Below are 25,576 nucleotides of genomic sequence, written 5' to 3'. Positions count from 1 at the left end.
CACCTACTACACTGTACATAAGAACACCATGATAGGGGGCCATAGATAGCACAGCAGTAGGGTGTTTGCCTTGCCAACTCAGGACAGAGGGGGGTTGGACTGCTAGCATCCCACATAGTTCCAGAGCCTGGCAGGAGTGATTTATGAACACAGAAGCCAGGAGTAACCCAAGCGCCACCAGGTGTGACCCTCCCCTGCAAAAAACAAGAATACATTTATAATTGAAGTCATTTTATTTATGTACAAAGGGCCAGCATCTTCTGATGTCACGTAGATGTCTTTGATGACCACTTCCAGAAGTCCACTTTAGTCCAACTAGAGAAAAGTAGAGAAAACAGAAATTAATTCAAAGTGCCTTAAAAAAAAATCCCTGTTCTCACGTAATTGATTCATGAAGAAACTGAGGCTAAATCTGACCATTTGACCCATCCAAAGGCATCTACAGCCTATTACAACCTGTCCCAAAAACAACCATATATTTTAGAATGAAAATGTGACTTAGCACTCCCCAGACAGAAACTTCCCCTTAAAACTTAATATAAGGAGCTTCACAATAAGTTCAGGAGGACTAAAGCAGGCATCCTGATAACCGTCCCTATCTACCAGTCCCAGGTGGGCAAACTTTGTCTTCCCCACACTGGGCATGTGACTCCCAAACGATTGCATTCACGCACGTGTTATACCCACTGTAAAATGTCACATAACTATTTTTAAATGAATTCTACTAAATATCCAATATAAATTACGAACTAAAAAGTCAGTAACTGAGGCTCACTCAACACAGAATCCACTTTCACCTTTCTGGAGGGATTTTGAACCATACCCAGTGATGCTCAGGTCTTAATTCTGAGTCTGTGTACTCAGATCAATCCTGGAGGGATTCAGAAAACCAAAGAACCTGCAGGACTGAACTGGATGGGCCACATGCATGGAAGAGACCTAATCGCTGTACTATCTCTCCAGCCATCAGAAAGTGAGAGTATCAAGAGTGTGACAGTCATTGTGTGAATATGTGTATTAGTTAAATGGCATATCTGGACCAAATCAAGTTCATATCCCAATGTGTAACAAACACCATCAAACATGTTGAGCTGGATAGTGGTTACATACAAGGCGTTGGAGGGAAAATATCCATGAACTTCTCAAAGTGCAGTTTTTTAACTGCGGGTCAATTTACCCAACAGAAACACGAGGCAGCTAAACGTGGCCAAAAAAGGAACGATCAGATCCCAAACTTCTCCCCCTTGCTGCCCGTTCCCCGAACCGTCCCGTCCCGCAGCAGTTCCTAGAACTAACACATACACACAGAGAAATCATACCTTGATGAAGCCGATGTCCTTTGCATACTGGCGGAAACACTGGCGGCACATGTTGAGGCCGTATTTGCGGATCAGGCCGTGCCGGTTCGAGCAGACGCGGCTGCAAGAGCAAAGACAGCGTCACTGCACGCCGCCCGCCATTCGCCCTCCCGCCGCCTCCATGACTGTAATGGCGGAGGCCTGCCGGCGCCGACACACGCCAGGCGCCTCGCCCAGAAGAATCTAGGACAAGAGAAGCCACCCAGCTGCATTTCAGTCCGGGAATCCTCACCCCGAAACACCTCGCTCTGCTACTCACCAAGAGCGCGAACCCTGTCCGAACTTTCTCGGGTGGCTCCAATAGAGCTGCTGGTGACCCATCTTGCTTTCTCGGCGGCAACAAGGCAAAAGGAACGAGCAGGCCTGCGCATGCGCTCTTTAGATTTCCGGGCAGGGGAATTTTTTTACCCAGAATGCAGTGAGGGACAGACTAACTACGCATGCGCAGTGCTATTACTCCGTGGGGCGGGGCGGACTAGGAGCTCAGCCTTCGGGGGGCGGGGCCGGTGACGTCACGGCCAGGTTGCCTTAAGAGTCCTACAGCGCGGCCGGTTTCTCGCCGGGCGTGGTGGCGCGCGCCTGTAGTCCCAGCTACTCGGGAGGCTGAGGCCGGAGGATCGCTTGAGTCCAGGAGTTCTGGGCTGCAGTGCGCTATGCCGATCGGGTGTCCGCACTAAGTTCGGCATCAATATGGTGACCCCCCCGGGAGCGGGGGACCACCAGGGTTGCCTAAGGAGGGGCGAACCGGCCCAGGTCGGAAACGGAGCAGGTCAAAGCTCCCGTGCTGATCAGTAGTGGGATCGCGCCTGTGAATAGCCACTCACTCCAGCCTGGGCAACATAGCGAGACCCTGTCTCTTTGACATTTTTTCAATCACTAATATTAGGGTCTTAATTTATGATTGTTATTAATTAGGTATTCATTTTAGTGATGCCATTTCAGATTCAAATGAATGAATGACATGTGACCAGCTTTTTAATACTGGGTTTCCCTTCCCCATGTTTCTCATTCTCATTTTTTTAATTTGCTCTCTTTCTTTTGACCCCTAAAGGAAATAAATCAAATAAACAGCCCCCAAAAGATAAGTAACATCCTAATCCTATCTTTTCCTCATTTTTTTTTTTTATGCTCAGAGCTAATACCTGTCTCTGCACCCAACATCAGCACGTCTAGGCAGTGGCTGCGGAGGGCCATATGCATAGGGCACGGGTCGCTGCGTGCAAGCAAGTGCCCTACCTGCTTACTGTCCTTTCAATACCTGATCTTGGTCGTCTTTAACCTTCTTACATTAACTAAGATTTAGTCTTAGAAGGGAAAAATAAAAGCATTTTTTCCTAGACTCATGACTGACACCTACTGGATATGTTTTATTAAATAACTTAAAATCTACTTTCATAGCTAGGCTCCAACGATAGGGGGCTCTGTGTTTGTTAAATACTGTTTTCAATTATTTTTTTCTTTAATTGACACACTCCTAGAAATAAACATATACCATTTCAAAATGGAAAAATGCTCTGGTTCTGTTGGGTGAGCCTCATTCCTGCTCTCAGAGATGTTTGTCATGGTCTTGAATTGGCCTGTGGTCCAAATGTCTTATTACTGGTGAGCAGGTATTGAAGGAGTGTTACTTAACAACCTTAGCCCCATCAATCAGCTGCATTGTCACTTTGGGGAAACTTAAACAAGATCACCTTATTATACCATTTCATCAAGGACCTCTGAAAAGAGGCCACCATTTTTTCCTAGAAATTCACTGGCTCTCTATGAAAGTCTCTAGATAGAAGATCTGGGCTGCACTTGTGCCCACCACACAGTTCTTATATAAGAAAAACTAGGAGAAGTAAACGTGTAAAAAAAAAAAAACTTTGTGTATTTTCCATAACCAATCAGTCTGAAATGCAGTTTGACTTGTACTAAAAGTTATTGAAAGTCGTTGTATGAAAGAGAATTGAAATAAGTGAATCTAAGTTTTATTTTATTTTTATAAGCGAGAACGAGAACAAAAAAGGTCACCTCTACCCAACATGAAGATCAAATCCAAGTACTTGAGCCATTGAAAATAAACTACATCCAAAAGATGATCGTTCAGTTTACTTTCAGCCCAATATTAAACTGTCTTACTTGGGGCCCGGAGAGATAGCACAGTGGCGTTCGCCTTGCAAGCAGCCAATCCAGGACCAAAGGTGGTTGGTTCGAAGCCCGGTGTCCCATATGATCCCCTGTGCCTACCAGGAGCTATTTCTGAGCAGACAGCCAGGAATAACCCCTGAGCACCGCCGGGTGTGGTCCAAAAAAAAAAAAAAAAAAAGCAATAAACTGTCTTACTCGAATAGTTGTGAATAATTTGTGACTCTCTTACTTGAATAGTTTTTACACAGTAGTTACGACTAGTTTTTTTTTTTTTGGTTTGGTTATTTTTGGAAAATTGTAATTAGGAAGGTATTATTTTTAGCAGTAGAAATCACCATACCACTCTAAAATCAGGTGGTAACTAGTAACTTTCATTTGTTTAAACATTTACTGATTCCACGTGATAAATCACAACAGGTGAATAAAAGTTAAATAAAGATTTGAGCCCCTCCTTTTCTTGTGTTCTTGATTTGTGTGTGTTCCTACTTATAGTCCAAGGTTTTTCATTTAAGTTTTTTGGTTTTGTTTTGTTTTGTTTTTTTGTCCAGCTTCAAAATACCCCTAGCATATCGAACATACTCTTAGAATACTTACTGACTTAGGCCATGTGACCTTATCTATATGAGCTATTTTTTAAAAGGCAATAACTATAGTTTTTTGCAAATTCTAGACTAAAAATTCTAGTTTATTTCTATCCATTGATTAGTTTACTAAACGCAGAATAGTGTTTTCACTGATTGTTCTGAGTGTATAGCCAGGAGGAACCCCTGAGCTTCACAGGGTTGGCCCCAAAACCAAATTAATAATTAATCAATTAATTAATTAAAAGGGCCGGAGCGGTGGCACAGCGTTTGCCTTGCATGTGCTAACCAAGGACGGAACCACATTTCGATCCGTCGGCATCCCATATGGCCCCCTAATGCCGAGGAGCAATTACTGAGCGCATAGCCAGGAGTAATCTCTGAGCGTCACAGGGGTGTGGCCCAAAACCCAAATAAATAAATAGAATGGTATGTTTCTTGCTCACATGCAAAATACAAATAGGAAAAAATGTGCCATTTTTGTTACCTTTATTTCACTTTATTTTTTAAGTTGCTTTATTAAACACCATGGCTACAAGGTTGTTCATATTATAGTTTTTTTTTTTTCACAATCGCAGTTATTTCATGACTTTCAGTCATAAATATACACCCTTCACCATTGTATATTTTCTGCAACCAAGTGTCCCCAATTTCTAATTCTAAAAAAGCCCTTAATTTAGGCAATCCATAGGAAATTTCTGGTCCATAGTAGGGGAACTCAAATATTTAATGAATACATGAATGTGTGTTATTATTTTCTGAATTCATTTCAATATTTAGGAGCGAAAGGACTCCAAATATTTTGGAGCCCAGAAGGAAATCACTAGGTAACATTTCAGGTTCAGTATCTCTAACAGGGGAAGCTCATTTATAGGAACGTTCACTCTACTCTCGCCATTGAACTGAAGGTCATTTTTTCTGGGCACCATTTTACAAGCGAGAAAGAGCACAGGGCATAACATTAGAGACAAGACCAGCACTCAAGAGTGAGGGCCCATTAATAAATGCAACGAGTCAGAGCAACAAGTTAGGGACAAGGCAGCTTTTCAAATCTCAGGTGCAGTTAAGCCAGTCACTACCTAGGGCAAACCACCAGCAGTCCGCAAAGTGAGAATTTGTACAGCATGAACTAACTGCCTAATCAAATATTTGTCACATTCAGCTTTAGATAAGTGGGCAGGTATTGCTTTGAATAGAAGGTAACTCATCCCCTCGTCCCCAACCGCAAATAAATAAAACCATCAAACAAGAGGCCGTAAGAAAATGCTGGCACTGGGCAAATCGTAACTATATACTTTTCCCCTTTAACAGAGGAACCACCAGCTTTTCCGAGAAAATTTAAGGCGCCACATATATTGCAAATACGGTAGATTTCCGGGAACGAAGACTCCGCCCCCAAACTCTCACCGCCGCACACACTCGCTCCCGGAAAGGATCGTGGTGCCCTGTCGAGTGCCTGTTTCGGGAGGTACAGCCGGGGTCTCGAAAGTTAGTTATTCACATCCTCAGCTCCGTATCCACTGCCAAGACTTTCCCTAACAGGTAAAAAACACTTCCGGAGGACTCGGAGAGCCTATGTGCAGCGGTATCTGAGCTGTTGCTCGTCGAGACGTCAGGCACATCTATGGACAGCTCGGGCGCGAGGACCCGGCGGCGGCGGCGGCGGCGGCAGCCCGGCAAGGCGGGAAGAATGAAGTTTCGCAGCCTGGGCTAGGTCGGGTCGCCAGCGCTCTAGAAGCGATTTCACGTCGTCAGGGCTGCCTCGGTGGCCGGTTGCAATGCACGATGAAGCTGCACTGCGAAGTCGAGGTGGTTAGTCGGCATTTGCCCGCCTTGGGGCTCAAGGGCCGGGGTAAGGGCACCCGAGCGGTGCTGACTTTGTGTCCGCCGTTGCACCGGAGTCCACCGCTGTCCAGGGTCGGTGCTGAGCGGGGCGACCCGCACTCCGCCTACCTGTGCGTCGCCACCTTGAAGGACAAGCGCGGCACCCGCTATAAGGTGAGTGAGCAGAGAGCCCTGAGCTGAGCCGAGATCGGGACGTCTGGCAGGCTTGGGAGCAGGCTAGGGGGGCTTATTGTTATTGTTTGGGAGTTTGAGGGGTCACTCCTGGCTATGCACTCAGAAATTGCTCCTGGCTTGGGGGACCCTATGGGACGCCGGGGATCGAACCCAGGTCCGTCCTGGGTAAGCAGCGTGCAAGGCAAACGCCATACAGACTGCACCACTGCTCTGGCCCCTCACCTGTTGCATTTCTATATGCAAACTATAAGATAAAAATTAAGAAATCAATCTCTTATAATATCAAAAATAAATACTATAGAAATATATCTTCTTTTTAAATTTTTTTAATTTTGAATTATGAGAACAAAAGATGCAAAGAAAGAGGACAAGAGAAATATATCTTCTATCTAGTCAGTTAAGGCAAAAATTTTTAACATATACTATTTTTTTTTGTTTTTTTTTTGTTTTTTGTTTTTGGGGCCACACCCGGCGTTGCTCAGGGGTTACTCCTGGCTGTCTGCTCAGAAACAGCTCCTGGCAGGCACGGGGGACCATATGGGACACCGGGATTCGAACCAACCTCCTTTGGTCCTGGATCGGCTGCTTGCAAGGCAAACACCGCTGTGCTATCTCTCCGGGCCCAACATATACTATTTTTGTTTAAATTTTTCTTAGCCATCAAGATTCACAAAGCTGTTTACAGTAGGATTTCAGGCATATAATGTTTTCACATTCAATTTTATGGACCCTATCCCTTCACTAATGAACTCAGGTTTCATTCCTAAGTATCCCTTGCATATAAGGCATTATGACAGGTAATTATCCTTGCATTAAATTGGAACATCTCGAGGCTGGAGCAGTGGCACAGTGGTAGGGTGTTTGTCTTGCACACGGCTGACCTGAGACGGACTGCAGTTCGATCCCCCAGCATCCCACATGGTCCCTCCAAGCCAGGAGCGATCTTAGCACATAGCCAGGAGTAACCCCTGAGTGTCACCGGATGTGGCCCAAAAACCAAAAAAAAAAAAAATGAATTGGAGCATCTCATAACCCCACCCTTGATCAAGGCTGGATATTTAGAATGATTTTTTAGATTCTTTGCTTTATGACGATGTGCTTCATAGTAAATACTTTTTGAGAAAGGGGGTTACTACTGTTATACTTAGAGCTACCACAGTTGGGTGTAACAGGTGAAAATTCCCCTCATTCATGAACTCAGTTCTTTTGTTTTTGTTTTTGCGCCACACCCAGAGGTGCTCAGAGGTTACTCCTGACTCTGAGCTCAGAATCCCTTCTAGTAGGCTCAGGGGACCATATGGGATGCTGGGAATTGAATCTGGATCTGTCCCAGGTCAGTTGCATGCAAGGCCAACACCCTACCGCTGTGCTAACACTCCGGCCCATGAACTCAGTTCTTATAATTTTTCAACTTGAAAGGAGAGAATCAAACCCCTAAACTAGAATTGTGACTCCCTTTTTCTCCTTTTGTCTTCCCCAACCTTTACTTGCATGTCCACCTCAGTAAGATCTTTTTCAAGTATTCTTTTTGCTTTGGGGACCACATACTTACATGCTCAAGGACTTCTCTCTGCCCTTCATATCAGGAGTCACTTCTTCTGATGTGAAGGACCTTTGCATTGCCACTATTAACTTGCTTTTCCAGGTTTTTATGCCTGCATGTGAAAAATTGGATCCCCATGGGCTGGAAAGATAGCACAGCAATAGGGCGTTTGCCTTAGATGTAGAAGGATGGTGGTTCGAATCCCAGCATCCCATATGGCCCCCCAAGCTTGCCAGGAGCGATTTCTAAGCAGAGAGCTAGGAGTAACTGCTGAGCACTGCCAGGATGACCCAAAACAAACAAAAAATTGGATCTCCAGACCGAGTAAGCAAGCAGGGGCATTTTTATTCTAAGTGGGGGGAAAAAGAAACTTGTGGGGGCCGGCGAGGTGGCGCTAGAGGTAAGGTGTCTGCCTTGCAAGCGCTAGCCAAGGAAAGGACCATGGTTCGATCCCCGGCGTCCCATAGTGTCCCCCCAAGCCAGGGGCAATTTCTGAGCTCATAGCCAGGAGTAACCCCTGAGCATCTAACGGGTGTGGCCCGAAAACCAAAAAAAAAAAAAAAAAGAAAAGAAAAGAAACTTGTGAGTACAAAAGCCCTCAAAGTGCAAGGAAAGGCTAGCAGGAGCAGGTGGCCCCTTGGAATCTAACTGAGCTTTATAGAATTGCTAACAGGATGTTGTAAGTGATGAGAGAAGGGGTTCCAGTGATTTTAAGGTTCTCTCTACTCTATTTTGTCTGCCTAGCATATACCTTTTTTCTGTCTTAGCAATCAAAGATTCTGCAAGCAATGCATGTACTCTAGCCAATTGAGCTATCTGGCCTAACATTAAGGTATTTTAAAAGTCTGTGATGATCATCTCTTAAAACTTCTACTGCATAATTAGTGGTTTGCTGGTCAGAATGAACGTTTTATTGTGAGTCACTTAAGATTTATTGTGTACAAGTATACTGCTCGATACTGTGGGAGATAAACTTGATCACTAAGACTAGGAAGGGAGAAACATAAATTACTACTTATAAAGTAAGCTTTAATGGATACTATAATTAAGTAGAAGCAAATACTGTATGAAAGAAGGAAATGGAGGCTGGATAAAAAGTTATAGGAGCATTGGGCTCAATCTCTGGCACTCCTTGATCTCTTAAATAGTGCTGGGAGTGACTGAGTGTCCACTTGGTGTGGCCTTCAAATGAACAACACAAACAGAAATGAGAGACCAAAAGATAGCAAAAGTAGGGCTGGAGAGAGCACAGTGGTAGGGCATTTGTCTTAGATACAGAAGGACTGTGGTTCGAATCCCAGCATTCCATATGGTCCCCCCAGCCTGCCAGGAGCAATTTCTGAGTGTAGAGCTGGGAGTAAACCCTGAGCACTGCCGGGTGTGATCCAAAACAAAAAATAAATAAATAAAAAAGCAAAAGTACATGTAGATGGCCTGAGTTCTGTCCTTTGCATCTTATAATACCCTGTCACTTTTGAGTGTGACCCAAAAGGCCAAACAAGTGGGAGAGTGGGATAAGTTTTTATCGAGGGGGCTTGTAAAGGAGTTTATACTCAGGGCTTGGGACAGACAGTTGCTCAATAAACATTTGTAGGATAAATAGCTACTAGTACTGTATTGAATTACCTCTAGACCCACTTATATATCCTCAACTTCTTTTGTCTCTTGACTTCATCTATCCATCTGATTCTGACTTCCAAATTTGTACCCTTACTCTTCTCTCTTACCCTCCAACTTAAATCTACTACCTCCTTGAAGTCCTAACTGTTGCAACATTTCAAATTCAGAATTTCTTAAGATTTATTTTCCTTACCACCCTTCACTCTGCTTTTTTTTTTTTTTTTCGGGCCACATCCCTTAGATGCTCAGGGGTTACTCCTGGCTACGCGCTCAGAAATTGCCCCTGGCTTGGGGGGACCATATGGGACGCCGGGGGATCGAATCGTGGTCCTTTCCTTGGCTAGCGCTTGCAAGGCAGACACCTTACCTCTAGCGCCACCTCGCCGGCCCCCACTCTGCTTTTTTTAATAGTATTTTGCAACTCATTGAATAGTATTTTTCCCTATCAATAAAGCTTAAAACTTTTGTTTTCCCTCATTCAGTGTGTAAGTGAATCATTTCAACTCTACTTCTGGAAATCTTTCAGATTGTCATATCCTCCTGTTCTCTCTCTCTCTCTCTCTCTCTCTCTCTCTCTCTCTCTCTCTCTCTCTCTCTCTCTCTCTCTCTCATTCTCACTCTCCCCCCACCTTTCTCTCCCCCCCCACCCCTTCTCTCTCTCACATTTTGTTTTGTTTGGGACCATACCCAGCAATGCAAAGAGCTTACTTCTCCCTCTGTGCTCAGGGATCATTCCTGGCAGGCTCTGGGGAGTGCCACGGATTGAATCCATGTCTGCCATGTGCAAAGCCAACACCCTACCCACTGGCTCCCCTGCCTGTCCTCTTTTTTTTGGTTTTTTGGGGGCCACACCCGGCGTTGCTCAGGGGTTACTCCTGGCTGTCTGCTCAGAAATAGCTCCTGGCAGGCACGGGGGACCATATGGGACACCGGGATTTGAACCAACCACCTTAGGTCCTGGATCGGCTGCTTGCAAGGCAAACGCCGCTGTGCTATCTCTCCGGGCCCCCTGCCTGTCCTCTTAAAGGATCTTCCTATATCTACATTGTCTTTCTTGTCTTTCTCCTATCTCATTCTTTTTTTTTTTTTTTTTTTTTTTTTTGGTTTTTGGGCCACACCCAGTGACGCTCAGGGGTTACTCCTGGCTATGCACTCAGAAGTCGCTCCTGGCTTGGGGGACCATATGGGACGCCGGGGGATCGAACCGCGAACCTCGGTCAGTCCTAGGCTAGCGCAGGCAAGACAGGCACCTTACCTCTAGCGCCACAGCCCCCTCCCATCTCATTCTTGGGCCACATCTGCTCAGAAATTGCCCCTGGCTTGGGGGGACCATATGGGACGCCAGGGGATCTAACCACAGTCCTTCCTTGGCTAGTGCTTGCAAGGCAAACACCTTACCTCTAGCGCCACCTCGCCAGCCCCCCATCTCATTCTTTTTTTTTTTTTTTTTTGGGCCACACCCTGTGACGCTCAGGGGTTACTCCTGGTTATGCACTCAGAGGTTGCTCCTGGCTTCTTGGGGGACCATATGGGACGCCGGGGGATCGAACCGCAGTCCATCCTAGGCTAGCGCAGGCAAGGCAGGCACCTTACCTCCAGCGCCACCGCCCGGCCCCCCATCTCATTCTTTTACCAAATTTTATTCTTTGCCCTGATGTTAAAGGAAGCTTTTCACCTTTTGTTTGTTTTGGTGAGGGCCACACCCAGAAGTATTCCTTGCTTTCTATTGTCTGTACTTAGGAATCATACCTGGCAGTCTCTGGGGCTAATTGGGATACTGAGGATCAAACCCAAGGTCATCTGCTTGCAATGCAAACACTCCCTACTTCCCACTGTTCTATTTCTCTGTGACCCTTTCATTAAAAATTTTTGAACACCTATTATATATGAATCACTGTTAAATCCCTGGGAAACTTAGTTTGCAGTGATAAACAAAATGAGGTAGGATCCTAGCTTTCATTGAGTTTATTTAATTTGCAGGAGACCTGTCTGCTCCAGATAAGGGGCTGGAGTTAAGAAAGTAAGCCACTGCTATTGGCAACATTTATTACTGCCATATAGTTGTAATGGGAGGAAAGATGAACATTTTTCCCTGAAGGGAATAAGAGATAGAGGTGATTCTGTTTTCAGAGTAATGTTACCAGATAACATAACCCATAAAACAAGGTAGATAAAGATTGTAACTACCAAACTCTTCAAAATAATTTTTTTGGGGGGGCCACACCTGGTGACACTCAGGGATTACTCCTGGCTATACACTCAGAAATCACTCCTGGCCAGGGGAACCATATGGGACGTCAGGGATCTAACCAGGTCTGTCCTAGGTCTTCTGTGAGCAAGGCAAACGCCCTACCTTTGTGCTATCACTCCAGCCCCCAAGATGAATCTTTTAATTTTACCATTTAAAACCATAAACAGGGGCCTGAGAGATAGCACAGCAGTAGGTTGTTTGCCTTGCAAGCTGCTGACCTGGGAGAGACTTGAGCTGTGGTCCCGAGCCTGCCAAGAGTGACTTCTGAGCCCAGAGCCAGGAGTAATCCCTGAGCTCCGCCAGGTATGGCCTAAAACCCAAAAATAAATAAATAAATATATATATAAATAAAACCACAAAACACCAGTTTGAAAGCAAAAAGCCAAACCATAGCCTGGCACATACTGTAGATACAATAAATATTATTGAGTAATATGACCTGCTTTTGTCTTTTTCCCCCTGGTTTCCCAATGGTTTAAGCAGCTAAAGGAGAACATTGAGCAATTCTTCACTAAATTTGTGGATGAAGGAAAAGCCACTGTCCGGTTACAGGAGCCTTCTGTGGATATCTGTCTAAGTAAGGTATGTTTTTACATGAATTAAAGGTTAGTGGACCAGAGTGATAGATCAGAGTGCTGGAGCTCATACAAAAGACCTGAATTCTTTAGGCGTTTTGTTTTTATTTTTGCGGGGGTGGTGCAACACCCATCTGCTCAGGACTTTGTCCTGGCTCTGCACTCAGGGATCACTCCTAGAAGACTCCAATGGATGAAACCCAAGTCAATTGCTTGTAAGGCAAGCACTGCTCTATCTGCTATACTATCTCTGGCCCTAGAAATCCTGAATTCAATCACTACAAGTCTCCTGAGCACTTCCAAAGACGACGCTCAGTCACAGAATTAGGTCCCCTGCGCACCACAAAATATGGCCCCAAAACTAAACTAGAATAGCTAGGTTATTTACCTATAGTTTCTGTTCTTTTTTTTGTTTGTTTGTTTTTTGGGGGGGCCACACCTGTTTGAAGCTCAGGGTTTACTCCTGGCTAAGCGCTCAGAAATTGCCCCTGGCTTGGGGGGACCATATGGGATGCCAGGGGATCGAACCGAGGTCCTTCCTTAGCTAGCGCTTGCAAGGCAGACACCTACCTCTAGCGCCACCTCGCTGGCCCCCAGTTTCTGTTCATTTTTACCTCAAATTTGAGACACTGATTTACAACACTGTCTCACATAATTAGAGGAAATGAATGCATACAGTTGTGTTTGAAGCTGGCAAGGTGTTTTTCTAACTTTAAAAAGTTTATAAAGTTTTTTATGGGGACAGGAGCTGTAATACAACAGGTAGGGCATTTGCCTGGCACACAGCTAATCCAGGTTCAATCCCAGAACTCCATATGATCCCCTTTTGCACCACAAGGAAAGATCTTTCAATGCAGAGCCAGGAGTGACTCCTGAGCACCAATAGGTGTGGCCCCAAAACAAAAAGTTTATTTAGGGGCCATAGAGATGATAAAGGTCATGCCTTGCACATGACTGACCCAGATTCACTATTGTTCCCCATCACTTCCAATTGCAAAGCTAGGAGTAAGCTTAATCACCTGGTGACCCTAAAACAATAACAACAAAACAACTTAATAGCACTTTAAGGGGCTGGAGAGATATTTCAGCAGGTAAGGCAATGTTACTCCTGACTGCACTCAGGAATCACTTCTGGAGGTGGTTGGGGCACCATATGGAATGCTTGGGATTGAACTCCAGTTGACTACATGCAAGGCAAACTCCTTCCCTGCTGCACTATCTTTCTGGCCCCTATTTATTTTTATTTTGTGGTGCTGGAGATTGAAACTGGGACCTCACACATATGACAAGTACTCTATCACAAAGCTATATTCCAAGCACTTATCCTTATTTCTGGCATCCTTTTTTCTATCTTCATACTTATTCCAACCAACTCTTCTTTTTTTCTTCTTTTTTTTTTTTCCAATATTTTGGTTTGCTTGCTTTTGTTTTTGTTTTACTTGTTTTTTTTTTTTTTTTTTTTCTTTTTCTTTTGGTTTTTGGGTCACACCCGGCTAGTTACTCCTGGCTCTACGCTCAGAAATTGCTCCTTGCAGGCTCAGGGGACCATATGGGATGCCGGGATTCAAAACACCATCCTTCTGCATGCCAGGCAAACGCCCTACCTCTGTGCTATCTCTCTGGCCCTTGTTTGCTTGCTTTTATTATTTTTTATAATGTTTTAGTTGAATCACCATGAGATATACAGTTACAAAGTTTTTCATCAATTCCTGCCATCAGTGTCCCCAGTTTTCCTCCAGCCCTTCCCCATGCCCCCTCACATGCATCTGTGGCAGACATTTTGCCCCCCTCTTTCTCCCTCTCTTCTTCCCTCTCTCCCTCTCTCTGTCACTCCTGGTTTTTTCTTTTAGGCATTGGTTTACAATTTTGTTACTGAAAGGATATCATTCATATTACTTTACCTCCTTTCAGCACCTAGTTCTTGTCCAGAGTGAATATTTTCAACTATCATTGTCTTAGTGGTCCCTTCTCTGCCCTTGTAGTGCAGACACTATCCCCATTCTTTGTGGCAAGCTTCTACCATGGACCAGTTTTCCTGGCCCTCATCTCTATTGTCTTTGGATAATATTACTATACTATCTCTTTTTTAAATTCCATAAACAAGTGTGATCATTTTATTTTTTTAATTGATTGATTGGTTTTTGGGGCATACACAGCAGTGCTCAGAGGTTACTCCTGGCTCTGCACCCAGAAATCGCCCTTGGAGGACCATATGGGATCCCGGGAATCGAACTGGGTCTCTCCCAGGTCAGCCACATGCAAGGCAAATGCCCTACTGCTGTGCTATTTCTTTGGCCCTGATCATTGTATTTCTGTTCTTCTCCCCCTGACTCGTGACTCGTTGCACTAAGCATAATACTCTATTCATCCATGCATATGCAAATTTCATGATATTTTTTCTTTTTTATTTTTTTGGGGGGAGAGGGGAGAGGAGAGGAGAGAGGATGGGAGAGGAGAGAGGGGAGAGGAAAGGAGAAGTAATGGGAGGGGGAGGGAAGGAGAGAGAGGAGAGGGAAGAGGTTTTGTTTTTGTTTTTATTTTTTTTTTGGTTTTTGGGCCACACCCTGCGGTGCTTAGGGGTTACTCCTGGCTGTCTGCTCAGAAATAGCTCCTGGCAGGTATGGGGGACCATATGGGATGCCAGGATTCGAACCAACCACCTTAGGTCCTGGATCGGCAGCTTGCAAGGCAAATGCCGCTCTGCTATCTCTCCAGCCCCATCATGATATTTTTTTTCTAACAGCTTCATAGTATTCCATTAGATGTACCAGTTTCTTTAGCCATTTTTATGTTCTTGGGTACACAGGTTGTTTCTAGATTCTGGCTTATGTGAACAGTGCTGTGATTATTGCTGGTACTTTTCTGCACAGTTTTTGAGTCTCCAGAGTCTGTTCTTAGGAGGAATATTGCTGGTCATATGAGAGCTCAATTTGTAGTTTTCTGGAATATGTCCATATTGTTTTCCAAAAAGGCAGTGAATGAATTTCACGAGTTGTTGTTCAGCACTAGTTGTTCTTAGTCTTTTGGATGTGTGCCACTCAATGTGGTGTAAGATAGTATCTTATTATTGTTTTGAGTTGCATCTTCTTGGTTTATAATGTGGAGCATTTTTTCATGTACTTTTTTTTTTTTTTTTTGGTTTTTGGTTTTTGGGTCACACCCGGCAGCACTCAGAGGGGTTACTCCTGGCTCTATGCTCAGAAATCGCTCCTGGCAGGCTTGGGGACCATATGGGATGCCGGGATTCAAACCACCGTCCTTATGCATGAAAGGCAAACGCCTTACCACAATGCTATCTCTCCGGCCCTTTTCATGTACTTTTTGACTTGTATATACTGCTGCCAAAATAAATCTTAGGTCTTGACATGTAATTCACATGTTCAGTATTCTACAGTGATTTATCAATGTTCTCATTCCTTCCTCCATTTTTTGTTTTGTTTTGTTTTTGGGTTATATCTGGTTGGTGCTCAGGGCTGACTTCTGACTCTGAGCTCAAGAATCAATCCTCTTGGTGTTCAGTGGTGCCAGGAATTGAATCTGGATGCCTGTATTCAAGTTAAGTGCCCTACCCACTGTATTATCACTCTGGCTCCACTAAAAGATATATTTCATTGGCTGAAAAGTATTTAAAGGACAAAGCACACACACACTCAGAGGACAGAGCACATGTAAATTTTGGGGTTTTTTTTGAGGGGGTGGGTTACTCCTGCTCTGTGCTCAGAAACCACTCCTGGCAAGCTCAGGGACCATATGGGTTGCCAGGGGTTGAATCCAGGTTCATCCTGGGTCAGTCGCATGCAAGGCAAAAACCCTCTACTGCTGTGCTATTGCTCCAGCCCAAATTTTGGGAAACTTCTAAAGTATTCTTCATTTGGTTTGATTGATGGTTTGGGCCTTACTCAGTAGTTCCAGACTTTTGTGCAACCTCCCTCTCTCATAGATTTTTATGTCTATGTTGAAATGTAGTTAATTATTTTTTGGTTTGGGGGACATATATATACTGATGTGTTCAAGGTTCACTCCTGGCAGGACTTTTGTACTGGTGCTGGGGATCAAACTAGGATAGGCTGTCAAGGCAACTGCCTTTACCCTTGTACAGTTTTTCTGGCCCCTCTGTAAGTTGATTTAATCAAATCAAATAATGAACAGTTTATTTTTGCAACCTTTTTCAGTAAATTATATTAATTGTATATATTATTTTATAGGCTTTTGGTGTATTCTTGTCATACTTACATTTTCTAAAGCAGAATTTAAATGTACAATGTAATTTTTTCATTCAGGCCAATTCCAGCAGTTTAAAAGGTTTCCTTTCAGCTTTGAGACTGGCTCATAAAGGTTGTGCTGTTGATGCACTACTTTCAACTCAAACATCAGTGAAGACTTCAGAATTTGAAAAATTTAAAACTAAAATGGTTATCACATCCAAAAAGGACTATCCTCTAGGCAAGAATTTTCCATATACTTTGGAACATCTTCAGGCTTCTTATTGTGGCCTTGTCCAATTTGATACGCGTATTCTGTATCTAAAGAACCTTAGAAAATTAGACTTGAGTCATAATCATATAAAAAAACTTCCAGACAGAATTGGAGACCTCATTTATCTTCAAGAACTTAACCTAAGTGACAATCACTTGGACTCATTCAGTGTTGCCTTATGTGAATCGACCCTCCGGAAGTCACTTAAGAGTTTGGATCTCAGCAAAAACAAAATCAAGGCACTCCCTCTGCAGTTTTGCCAACTCCGAGAACTAACAGATTTAAAACTTGATGATAATAAATTAATAAGACTTCCATTTAAAATAGGACAGCTGAAAAATCTTCGTTTTTTGTCAGCAGCTCGAAATAACCTTCCTTTTTTGCCTAGTGAATTTAAAAATTTATCTCTTGATTACCTCGATCTTTTCGGAAATACTTTTGAGCATCCAGATGTCCTTCCAGTTATAAAGCTGCAGGTGCCATTAACTTTATTGGAATCTTCTGCTCGGACCATGTTATCTAATAGGTAAGACTGTGCCGTAAAATTTAGTACTCTAGGTAATATCCTTGCACCATTATCATTAGTAAATCAGAGTGGCTGGAAGTAGGACCAGTATAAGATACTTAATTTTTGTTTGTTTTTGGTTTTGGGGCTACACCCAGCAGTTCTCAGAGCTTACTCCAGGCTCTGCACTGAGGATATCTCTCTCTCCTCACAAGATTTGGGAGACAATATGGAATCCTGGAGATTGAACCCGTTCTGCTGAAGAGTACTTATATTGTCTTGCCCTCCGTATTTTAATTTTAATTTTTAATGTTTTGTTTTGCTATGCTGGGGGAGTTGAATCCTAGAAATTATACATATAAGCTCTACTGCTAAGCTCTGTCCCTGGTCCCATGATATTTTTTTTTTTTTTTTGGTTTTTGGGCCACACCCGGTAACGCTCAGAGGTTACTCCTGGCTATGCGCTCAGAAGTTGCTCCTGGCTTGGGGGACCATATGGGACGCTGGGGGATGGAACCACGGTCCATCCAAGGTTAGCGCAGGCAAGGCAGGCACCTTACCTCTAGCGCCACCGCCCGGCCCCTGATATTTTTTTATTTTTCTTAATTTAATGTTATTGAAACCATTGTGGGTATTTTGCTTGTTTGGGAGCCACACTCAGCAGCACTCAGGGGTTATTCCTGGCTCTGCACTCAGAAGTTGTTCCTGGCCGGCTTGAGGGACTATATGGGATGCTGGGGATAGAACCCAGGTACATCCCAGGTTGACCACATGCAAGGCAAACTCCCTACTCCAGCCCCTTCACAGTATTTTTCTTTTGGGATCATATTTGGCACTGCTTAGGTGCAACCCCCAGACCCTATGTGGTGTTTGCTGAGGTTTGAGCCCAGGCCTCATGCAAGCAAAACTTATGCTTTGCCTATTGAGCTCTATCTCTGGTCTCACAATCCTCCTTTTAAATTGCCCAGCTGATTCTATTATACTGTTCTATTATAGCTTTACAGTAGGGCTTCTCAAACTTTAATAATTTTCATTCAAATCAGCTTGGAGTCTTGTTAGCCAGTTGTATTTATTTGAAGCTCAGGGTGGAGAATCTGCAGTTTGAAGAAGCTTCCAGGTGAGCCTGAGGCTCTACTAGTCCTTGAAACAATACTTTAAATAATAAGGATATAGAACTGAGGATCTGTTTTAAGACAATGATATCCAGAGTTGGAGAGTGTATGAGTTTATGAACTAGAGAAAACACTGATGTTCTATAGAGAACATGTTTGTGTTCAGGGAGGAATTGGGTAAGTGGTCGGCAAGCAGCGGCTCGCAAGCCACATGTGGCTCTTTACACTTTTTAATGCGGCTCTTCTGTGTGCTGGGAGGCCGCTCCAGGAATCAGGCCTCTGCTCCTAGCCTCTGTCAGTGCATGCCCTGTGTGGCTCTCAAAATATATTTCAATCGTGGTTTTGGTGAGATTTGGCTCAGTTGAAAAAAAAAAAAGGTTGCCCACCACTGGGGTCAAAGATTTGACTTGATTCTATTTGCATTGAGTGGACTGGGAAGAGTTTAGCCAACAGGGCCAATCCATGTTTTATCCCCAGCATTCCATATAGATACACAAGCCCTACTAGTAGTGGTTTCTGAGTAAAACTGGAGTAAGTCCTGACCACTGCCAGGTATGACCCAGAAACCAAAACCTGATTGCATGAGTACCATTGAAGTGTTAAAGCAGAAATTCTGAATCATTTAAGCAAGATGAAATCAGTACACCTTGCCCAGACAAGAAAATACAAATAGGGCGCTTGCTTTTCAATTCTGGTTCAATCCTATGGCATATGGCATCCCATATGGTTCATCAGCCACCAAGAGGAGTAATCCTTGAGCATTGCTAAGTATGGCCCAAAACAAAAACAAAATTGATGCAAGACAAATATTAATCTGGCATAGCTTTAAACATTCCAAACAGCTGCTATCTAGGAGAATATATGGATTTAATGTTTACTCACAGGTTGAAGTCAGTAATTCTCCCATTACTTTTAGAACTGTATGATAGGTTTACATTTAAATTATACTGGCCATAAAACATAATTATGTAGAGGAAAATGACACATTCTGTTCCATAGCTGGAGGGATACAGATCCTTTTAGGGTCCAATATATGTTGTGGGGTTTTTTTGGTATTTTTTTAGTATATTATACCCATTCATCCCAACTGGAAGGTAATATACTCAACCATGGTTTGTGGGGTTTTGGGGGGGATCACACCCAGAAATGCTCAGAGGTTACTCCTGACTCAGTACTCAGGAATTACAACCTAATGATTCGACTCAGCAGTGCACAAGGCAATTGCCTCTGCCTGCTGATCTGGCTTTAATCATTTAGTCTTTAATTAAAAAAAAGGTACTGTAGGAGTTGAAAATATTGCTAGTAAAGCAGTTTTCTTGCTCACAGCCAACCTGATTTGATCCCTGGCACCTCTATAGCCTATTGAATTTACCAAGAATAATCCCTGAGCACAGAGATGAGAGTAAACCCTAAATACAGTCCCATGTTGCCAACCTGCCAAATGAAAGCTGTTTTCTTTTTTCCTGGTTATTCATTGCCAAATAATTCATCTAATAAAATTCTGAATCTAGTAAAACTTTTTTTCGAACTTTTTTTTAATAGGATACCATATGACCCTCATGTCATACCTTTCCATCTTTGCCATGATTTGGATGCTGCAAAAACTTGTGATTGTGGAAGATTATGTTTAAACTCTTTTATTCAAGGAATTACCACCATGAATCTCCATTCCATTGCTCACACTGTGGTCTTATTGGATAATGTGGATGGTACTCAAGCACCTGTTAGCTCTTACTTCTGTTCTCTTACCTGTTACGTAAATTCTTCTGATATGTTGAAATGATAGCTGACAACATATGAAGAAACTCATTTATTTATAAAAGCCACTTTGAGAATAATGTTTCAACAATGTCAAGTTGGAGAAAAGGAAGAATGTATACTAACGTTTTTTTTTTTTTTTTTTTTTTTTTTTGTGGTTTTTGGGTCACACCCGGCAGTGCTCAGGGGTTATTCCTGGCTCCAGGCTCAGAAATTGCTCCTGGCAGGCACGGGAGGACCATATATGGGACGCCGGGATTCGAACCGATGACCTCCTGCATGAGAGGCAAACGCCTTACCTCCATGCTATCTCTCCGGCCCCTATATACTAACGTTTTTAATCATTTCACTGTAAGACCTAAATTATATTAAAATCTAGTTAATTTGTTGTTAGGATAACTTTGGTATTTTATTGATGTTGTGTTTATTTCATTCTGGGGTTTTCAAAATGAACTGTGGTGATTTAATTTAATTTATAGGGGAGTGGAACAGGTCACACTCAGAAGTGCTCAGGGCTTACTCCTGGCTCTGTGCTCAGTGATCAGTCTCTGGCAGGGCTCAGGGAACCATAGATGGTGTTAAATCAACCCAGGTCTCCCTTGTTCAAGGCAAGGTTCATTGTTCTCTGGCCCCATACGATATCTTTAAACGTTAATCAAATATTGATCCAAATCACTTATCAGATTTTATTTTTAAGCCATACCCTGCAATGCCTAGGCACAAACTCCTGACTGCTCAAGAATCATTCCTGGGTTTCATTCCTAGTTATCCCCCAAAAGGTGAAAACCTGATTACAGTAAGGTTCTCTAGCATATCTTAAGTTCACTTGACTGTCACTCTACACTGTAACCCTTGACATGTGTTCTTACTCATCTGAGTCACTCCCGTCTTAAGCCAACCCAAAAACTAGATTTTTTTGACCCTTATCATAACCTATATCCTTTTTATTTTGATCATCAAATTGTTTTCACTTCATATAGGTAGTTATAAGGCTAACTTGAGTTTCTATCTTCCACTGATTTTAGTCATAATTGTTTACTCCAGAGTTATGTTCTAAATGATAAGGCTAGAGTACAGAACATATGGTGCTTGCCTTGTCTGCAGTCAATCTGAGTTTGATCTCTGACACCCAACATGTTCCCAAAACTTTAGGAGTGATCCTGAGCTCAGAGCTATGAGTTAGTTCTTTTTTGGAGTTTTTTTTTTTGGAGGGGGGCACAACCATTTGACACTCAGGGGTTACTCCTGGCTATGTGCTCAGAAATCACCCCTGGCTTGGGAGGACCATATGGGACGGCTGGGGGGTCAGATCTCGGTCGGGAGATCAAACCAAGGTCCGTCCTAGGCTAGCGCTTGCAAGGCAGACGCCTTACCTCTAGTGCCACGGCTCTGGGCCCTATGAGTTAATTCTTAATATTGCCGAGTATGGCCCTAAAATTTAAAAAATTAGTGCTATTTCCTCAATTTCAAAACCTAGTAAGTGTTGGAGTCTACACCTAAAACAACAAAAGATTTGAATAAGAAATCAGTGCATTTATTTTGATAGAGGTATGACAGCTCTATAAAAGTTTCCACCTTTTCCACTCCAAAACAAACGAGTTCCAGGAACAAGGCTCAGGAATGTAAGAGGTCATGTCTTGAAATGTGAGTTCCTAGCTTTGGTCCCGGACAACAAGAACACAAAAATAAATAAATAAAACCAACAACAAACAACCAAGGAACAGAACGGAGACTTAGAACTGGATGACTTGGCCCTTCCTCTTCTTGTCTCCTCCCAGTTCGAAATGCTTGCACCTCTTAATGGCCAGCATCCTCTTGGAGCGGCAGCTGGAGTCCACGCACTCGAGCCTCAGCACGATCTTCTTGGTGGTCTTGGCCTTCTTGCGGAAGATGGGCTTGGTCTGGCCCCCGTAGCCGCTCTGCTTGCGGTCGTAGCGCCGCTTGCCCTGGGCGTACAGGGACTCCTTGCCCTTCTTGTACTGGGTGACCTTGTGGGGCTGGTGCTTCCCGCACTTCTTGCAGAAGGTTCGCCGGGTCTTGGGAACGTTCACCATCGTGGCGGCTGCGGGAAGAAAACTCCGGTCAAACAAGTTTCTACTTGGGCGATTGGCGTTCAACACCCAGGAAAGTCAACGTGCTTTCCACGACAGACAGACTCGGCCGCTGCTAACCGGCCACTGCTAACCGTTTCCCCAGGACTGCGCGCGAGGCCCTCGAGGACCCTCCCCTTGCTCACCGGTCGGGCAACCTTTGACCCCTCCGAAGAAGCCTAAAAGCCGCCTGAAGCGAGGCCGGCGCGCCACGCCCCTTCCGGTCACTACCCCGAGGCTGTTTACCGCCGCGGCGTTGCCCTAGTTTCCGCGGGTCAGCGGGGGCCAGAGCGCCCCTTTGCCTCCCGGTCCCGCTCTTTCGCTTCTGTCACAGAACCACCCCCGCCGACGGCTGACGTGTCCCTAATTCAGGTGCCAGCCGGCCCCGAGAAGTGGGGGGGCGCCATTCCCCAGCCCCCCTTCCCAAAAGGCCAGAGTTCGCCGTCTACCAAGAAACTGCGAGCCACGACTCCCGAGCCCGCCGTTTCTGATCCCTTAAGCCCGGCTTCAGAGCCTAGGAGGCCTCCTCGGGGGAAACGCCACCAGCCCGATCTTCCTTTACCTGGAAACCGGGGTCTCCCAGCTCCACTCCCCTCGGAGCGCAGCTTACCGGAAGCGGCGAAAAGGGCCGGAAGTCGCCGCGACGCCTGAGTGACAGGCCCGCCGGCCAATCAGACGCCGCCAGCTGCGGCCGGGCGTCTCTGGCCGCGGCCCAGAGCGGCCAATGAGCGGCGCGAGGGGGCGGGCCGGAGGGGTGTGGGCTGGGGGGCCGCGGCGCTCCGCGGGCCAGTCGCAGAGTGAGTGTCAGAGCGGCCGGTTGCCGAGCGGCGTGAAGAGGAGGAGGCGGCGGCTCCGTGCGTGGCGGCGTCCCGGCCCGAGGCAGGATGAGCGCGCGGAGGACGCCGAGCCCGGGGCTGCGTGGCAGGCGGTGAGGCCCGTGCTTCCGGGATCCGCGCTGAATGGAGAGGACCGGGGCGCCGCCGGGCTGCCTTGGCTCCTAGCGGCGGGGCGCTGCCTCGGCCGGCCTAGGATGCGCGGGCGCCGGGCGGTCGTCGGCCGTTGAGCGCCTCCGCGCCCGCAGGTTCCGCCCCGCGGCCCCGGGATGAGTTAGCCTTGCTCCAGCGCCAGGCCGAGGCCGACCGCCGTCCGTCCGTCCGTCCGTCCGTCCCTCCCTCGGCTCCTCGCTCTCCGCCCTCCTCCCGCGGACCTCGGCCGCCGCCGGCCCCGGAGACCATGCGGTTCCGCATCTACAAGCGGAAGGTCCTGGTGCTGACGCTCGCGCTGGCCGCCTGCGGCTTGGTGCTCTGGAGCAGCAATGGGCGGCAGAGGAAGAGCGAGCTGCTGGCCCCGCCGCCGCCGCCGCCGCCGGGCGCCCGGGCGGCCGAGCATCCTCCCGCCGCGTCCGTCGCCCTCGGCCCCCGGCGCCCGGCCAACGAGTCGGCCGCCCCGCAGCACCCGGCCGCCGACAACCGCACGCTGCAGTACCGCGCCCTGGTGTACCAGCTCAACTTCGACCAGCCGCTGCGCAACGTGGAGCGCGCCGCCGCCTGGCCCCCGCGCGACCTGGTGCTGGTGGTCCAGGTGCACAACCGGCCCGAGCACCTGCGGCTGCTGCTCGCCTCCCTGCGCCGCGCCCGCGGCATCGCCGACGTCCTGGTGGTCTTCAGCCACGACTTCTGGTCGGCCGACATCAACCAGCTGGTGGCCGGCGTGGACTTCTGCCCCGTGCTGCAGGTGTTCTTCCCCTTCAGCACGCAGCTGTACCCCCACGAGTTCCCGGGCAGCGACCCCCGAGATTGCCCCCGGGACCTGGACAAGCGAGCGGCCCTCAAGCTGGGCTGCATCAACGCCGAGTACCCCGACTCCTTCGGCCACTACCGCGAGGCCCAGTTCTCGCAGGTGAAGCACCACTGGTGGTGGAAGCTGCATTTCGTGTGGGAGCGGGTCAAAGTGCTCCAGGACTTCGACGGCCTCATGCTCTTCCTGGAGGAGGACCACTACGTGGCCCCCGACTTCTACCAGGTCTTGAAGAAGATGTGGGCCTTGAAGCAGAGGGAGTGCCCCGAGTGCGACGTGCTGTCCTTGGGGTCCTACGCGTCCGTGGCGAATTTCGCCGGCCTAGCAGATAAGGTGGACGTGAAAACTTGGAAGTCCACGGAGCACAATATGGGTCTCGCCTTGACCCGAGACGCCTATCAGAAGCTGATCCAGTGCACAAACGCTTTCTGTACTTACGATGACTATAACTGGGATTGGACCCTTCAATATTTGACAGTCTCTTGTCTTCCAAAAGTCTGGGAAGTGCTGGTTCCTCAGGTTCCTAGGATTTTTCATGCTGGAGACTGCGGTCTGCATCACAAGAAAACCTGTAGACCATCCACGAAGGGTGCCCAAATTGAGTTACTCTTAAACAATAATAAACAATACTTGTTTCCAGAAACTCTAAGTATAAGGAAGAAGTTTGGTATGGTAGCCCCCGTAGCAGCTAGGAAAAATGGAGGTTGGGGAGATATTAGGGACCAAGAACTCTGTAAAAGTTATAGACGATTGCAGTGAAAAAGAATCACAAAATCAAAAGAGACCATCATGTTTTGATATTTATCCGAACAGAATATACAGTTGAAAGAAGGGTTTAGGGGCTGTCTTCTGCTTTAATCTTTTTTTTTTTCCAAAAAAGAATTATTGTAAAAGTGATTCAGATATAGTAATATTTTCCAGTTATGGCTAAGATTTAATACACAAGTCTTCATCTAGGAATTGGATTTTAAATAATCTATCTGCTAAAGATAATTATTAATTGGATTGGAGAAAAGGGAATTTTATTTAAATCACATATATTGATCTTTTTATCTGGAACTTTATACTCTTTTCCACTTTCAAAACATTTTAAGTACAGCAAAATTTATTTAAAATTGTCATAGCAGCAAAAAGTATTACAATGAAATTGCTAGAGTATTAATGAAATAAGCCCAACTTTACTATTGACAAACTTACAGGGATTGCTTTACTGGATTTATAATTCAGACTTTATATTTGCTCAACACCCCTGCAAAACAGCCATTTTCAGTATTAAGGTTTCCTGTATTATTGTTAAGATTTGCCTGTGCTTTGGAACCTTCATAAACACATTTTCTTTTGGAATGTATTTGATTGTTAAGAAAGTTTCAAGTTTTCACCTCAATGTAGTGGTTTCATTTTTATTTTCCTTTAGTGCTGCCAAAATAAAATACTCATTTTTGCATTAAAAGGTTCCTTATCGGTTTGCAGAATAAGTTGTTTACTCTTTACACCAAATTTGAATTAAAATAAGCATTCTAGAAGTTTCAAAGTTAGCATTACAGATGCAATTTATCTGTACAGTTATCTTAAACAGTACAGGAAATAAAAGGAACCCAACTCTTCCAGATCAACCAAGATTAATTACAAAGATAACTTTTTAAAAAGCTGTTCTAAATTGAAATCATCTAAATTGTTTTCAAATGACACAAAGTTCAGTCATGCCAAGCGAAACACACTGTGGTGTCTGCTGTAGTTTAACTGAAATCATACTTTGTTTGG

At 45.3% G+C, this 25,576-nt stretch overlaps 4 protein-coding genes across 6 annotated transcripts; 2 read left to right on the top strand and 2 right to left on the bottom strand.

Annotated features, from left to right (window-relative positions):
- Nucleotides 1–230: 230 nt before the first annotated feature.
- RPS29 (ribosomal protein S29) lies at nt 231–1,751 on the bottom strand. Of its 2 annotated transcripts, XM_049767659.1 has the most exons (3): nt 1,618–1,751; nt 1,320–1,419; nt 231–315 (listed from the first exon to the last, which is right to left on the bottom strand). In XM_049767659.1, exons 1-3 carry the CDS (start codon nt 1,677–1,679, stop codon nt 307–309), a joined length of 171 nt encoding a protein of 56 aa, XP_049623616.1. In that variant the 5' UTR covers nt 1,680–1,751; the 3' UTR covers nt 231–306. The 2 variants fall into 2 exon arrangements, with proteins under 2 accessions (XP_049623616.1, XP_049623617.1); XM_049767660.1 differs by lacking the exon at nt 231–315 and having other exon boundaries at nt 1,314–1,419.
- Nucleotides 1,752–5,854: 4,103 nt separating this feature from the next.
- LRR1 (leucine rich repeat protein 1) lies at nt 5,855–19,953 on the top strand. Its single transcript, XM_049767385.1, has 4 exons — nt 5,855–6,067; nt 11,986–12,084; nt 16,358–17,079; nt 19,713–19,953. Exons 1-4 carry the CDS (start codon nt 5,855–5,857, stop codon nt 19,951–19,953), a joined length of 1,275 nt encoding a protein of 424 aa, XP_049623342.1.
- A 1,487-nt stretch (nt 19,954–21,440) lies between these two features.
- On the bottom strand, nt 21,441–22,632 carry RPL36AL (ribosomal protein L36a like). The gene is made up of 2 exons (XM_049767639.1): nt 22,581–22,632; nt 21,441–21,990 (listed from the first exon to the last, which is right to left on the bottom strand). The coding sequence occupies exon 2, from the start codon at nt 21,980–21,982 to the stop codon at nt 21,662–21,664; it is 321 nt and encodes a 106-aa protein (XP_049623596.1). The 5' UTR covers nt 21,983–21,990; nt 22,581–22,632; the 3' UTR covers nt 21,441–21,661.
- Nucleotides 22,633–23,222: 590 nt separating this feature from the next.
- On the top strand, nt 23,223–25,265 carry MGAT2 (alpha-1,6-mannosyl-glycoprotein 2-beta-N-acetylglucosaminyltransferase). Of its 2 annotated transcripts, XM_049767308.1 has the most exons (2): nt 23,223–23,365; nt 23,402–25,265. In XM_049767308.1, exons 1-2 carry the CDS (start codon nt 23,252–23,254, stop codon nt 24,572–24,574), a joined length of 1,287 nt encoding a protein of 428 aa, XP_049623265.1. In that variant the 5' UTR covers nt 23,223–23,251; the 3' UTR covers nt 24,575–25,265. The 2 variants fall into 2 exon arrangements, with proteins under 2 accessions (XP_049623265.1, XP_049623256.1); XM_049767299.1 differs by having other exon boundaries at nt 23,223–25,265.
- The last annotated feature ends 311 nt before the right edge of the window (nt 25,266–25,576 follow it).

Source organism: Suncus etruscus, chromosome 2, assembly GCF_024139225.1.
Source record: "Suncus etruscus isolate mSunEtr1 chromosome 2, mSunEtr1.pri.cur, whole genome shotgun sequence".
Taxonomy (NCBI): domain Eukaryota; kingdom Metazoa; phylum Chordata; class Mammalia; order Eulipotyphla; family Soricidae; genus Suncus; species Suncus etruscus.
The sequence above is the reverse complement of the archived record's forward strand: the minus strand, read 5'-3'. Positions and strand labels throughout refer to the sequence as shown.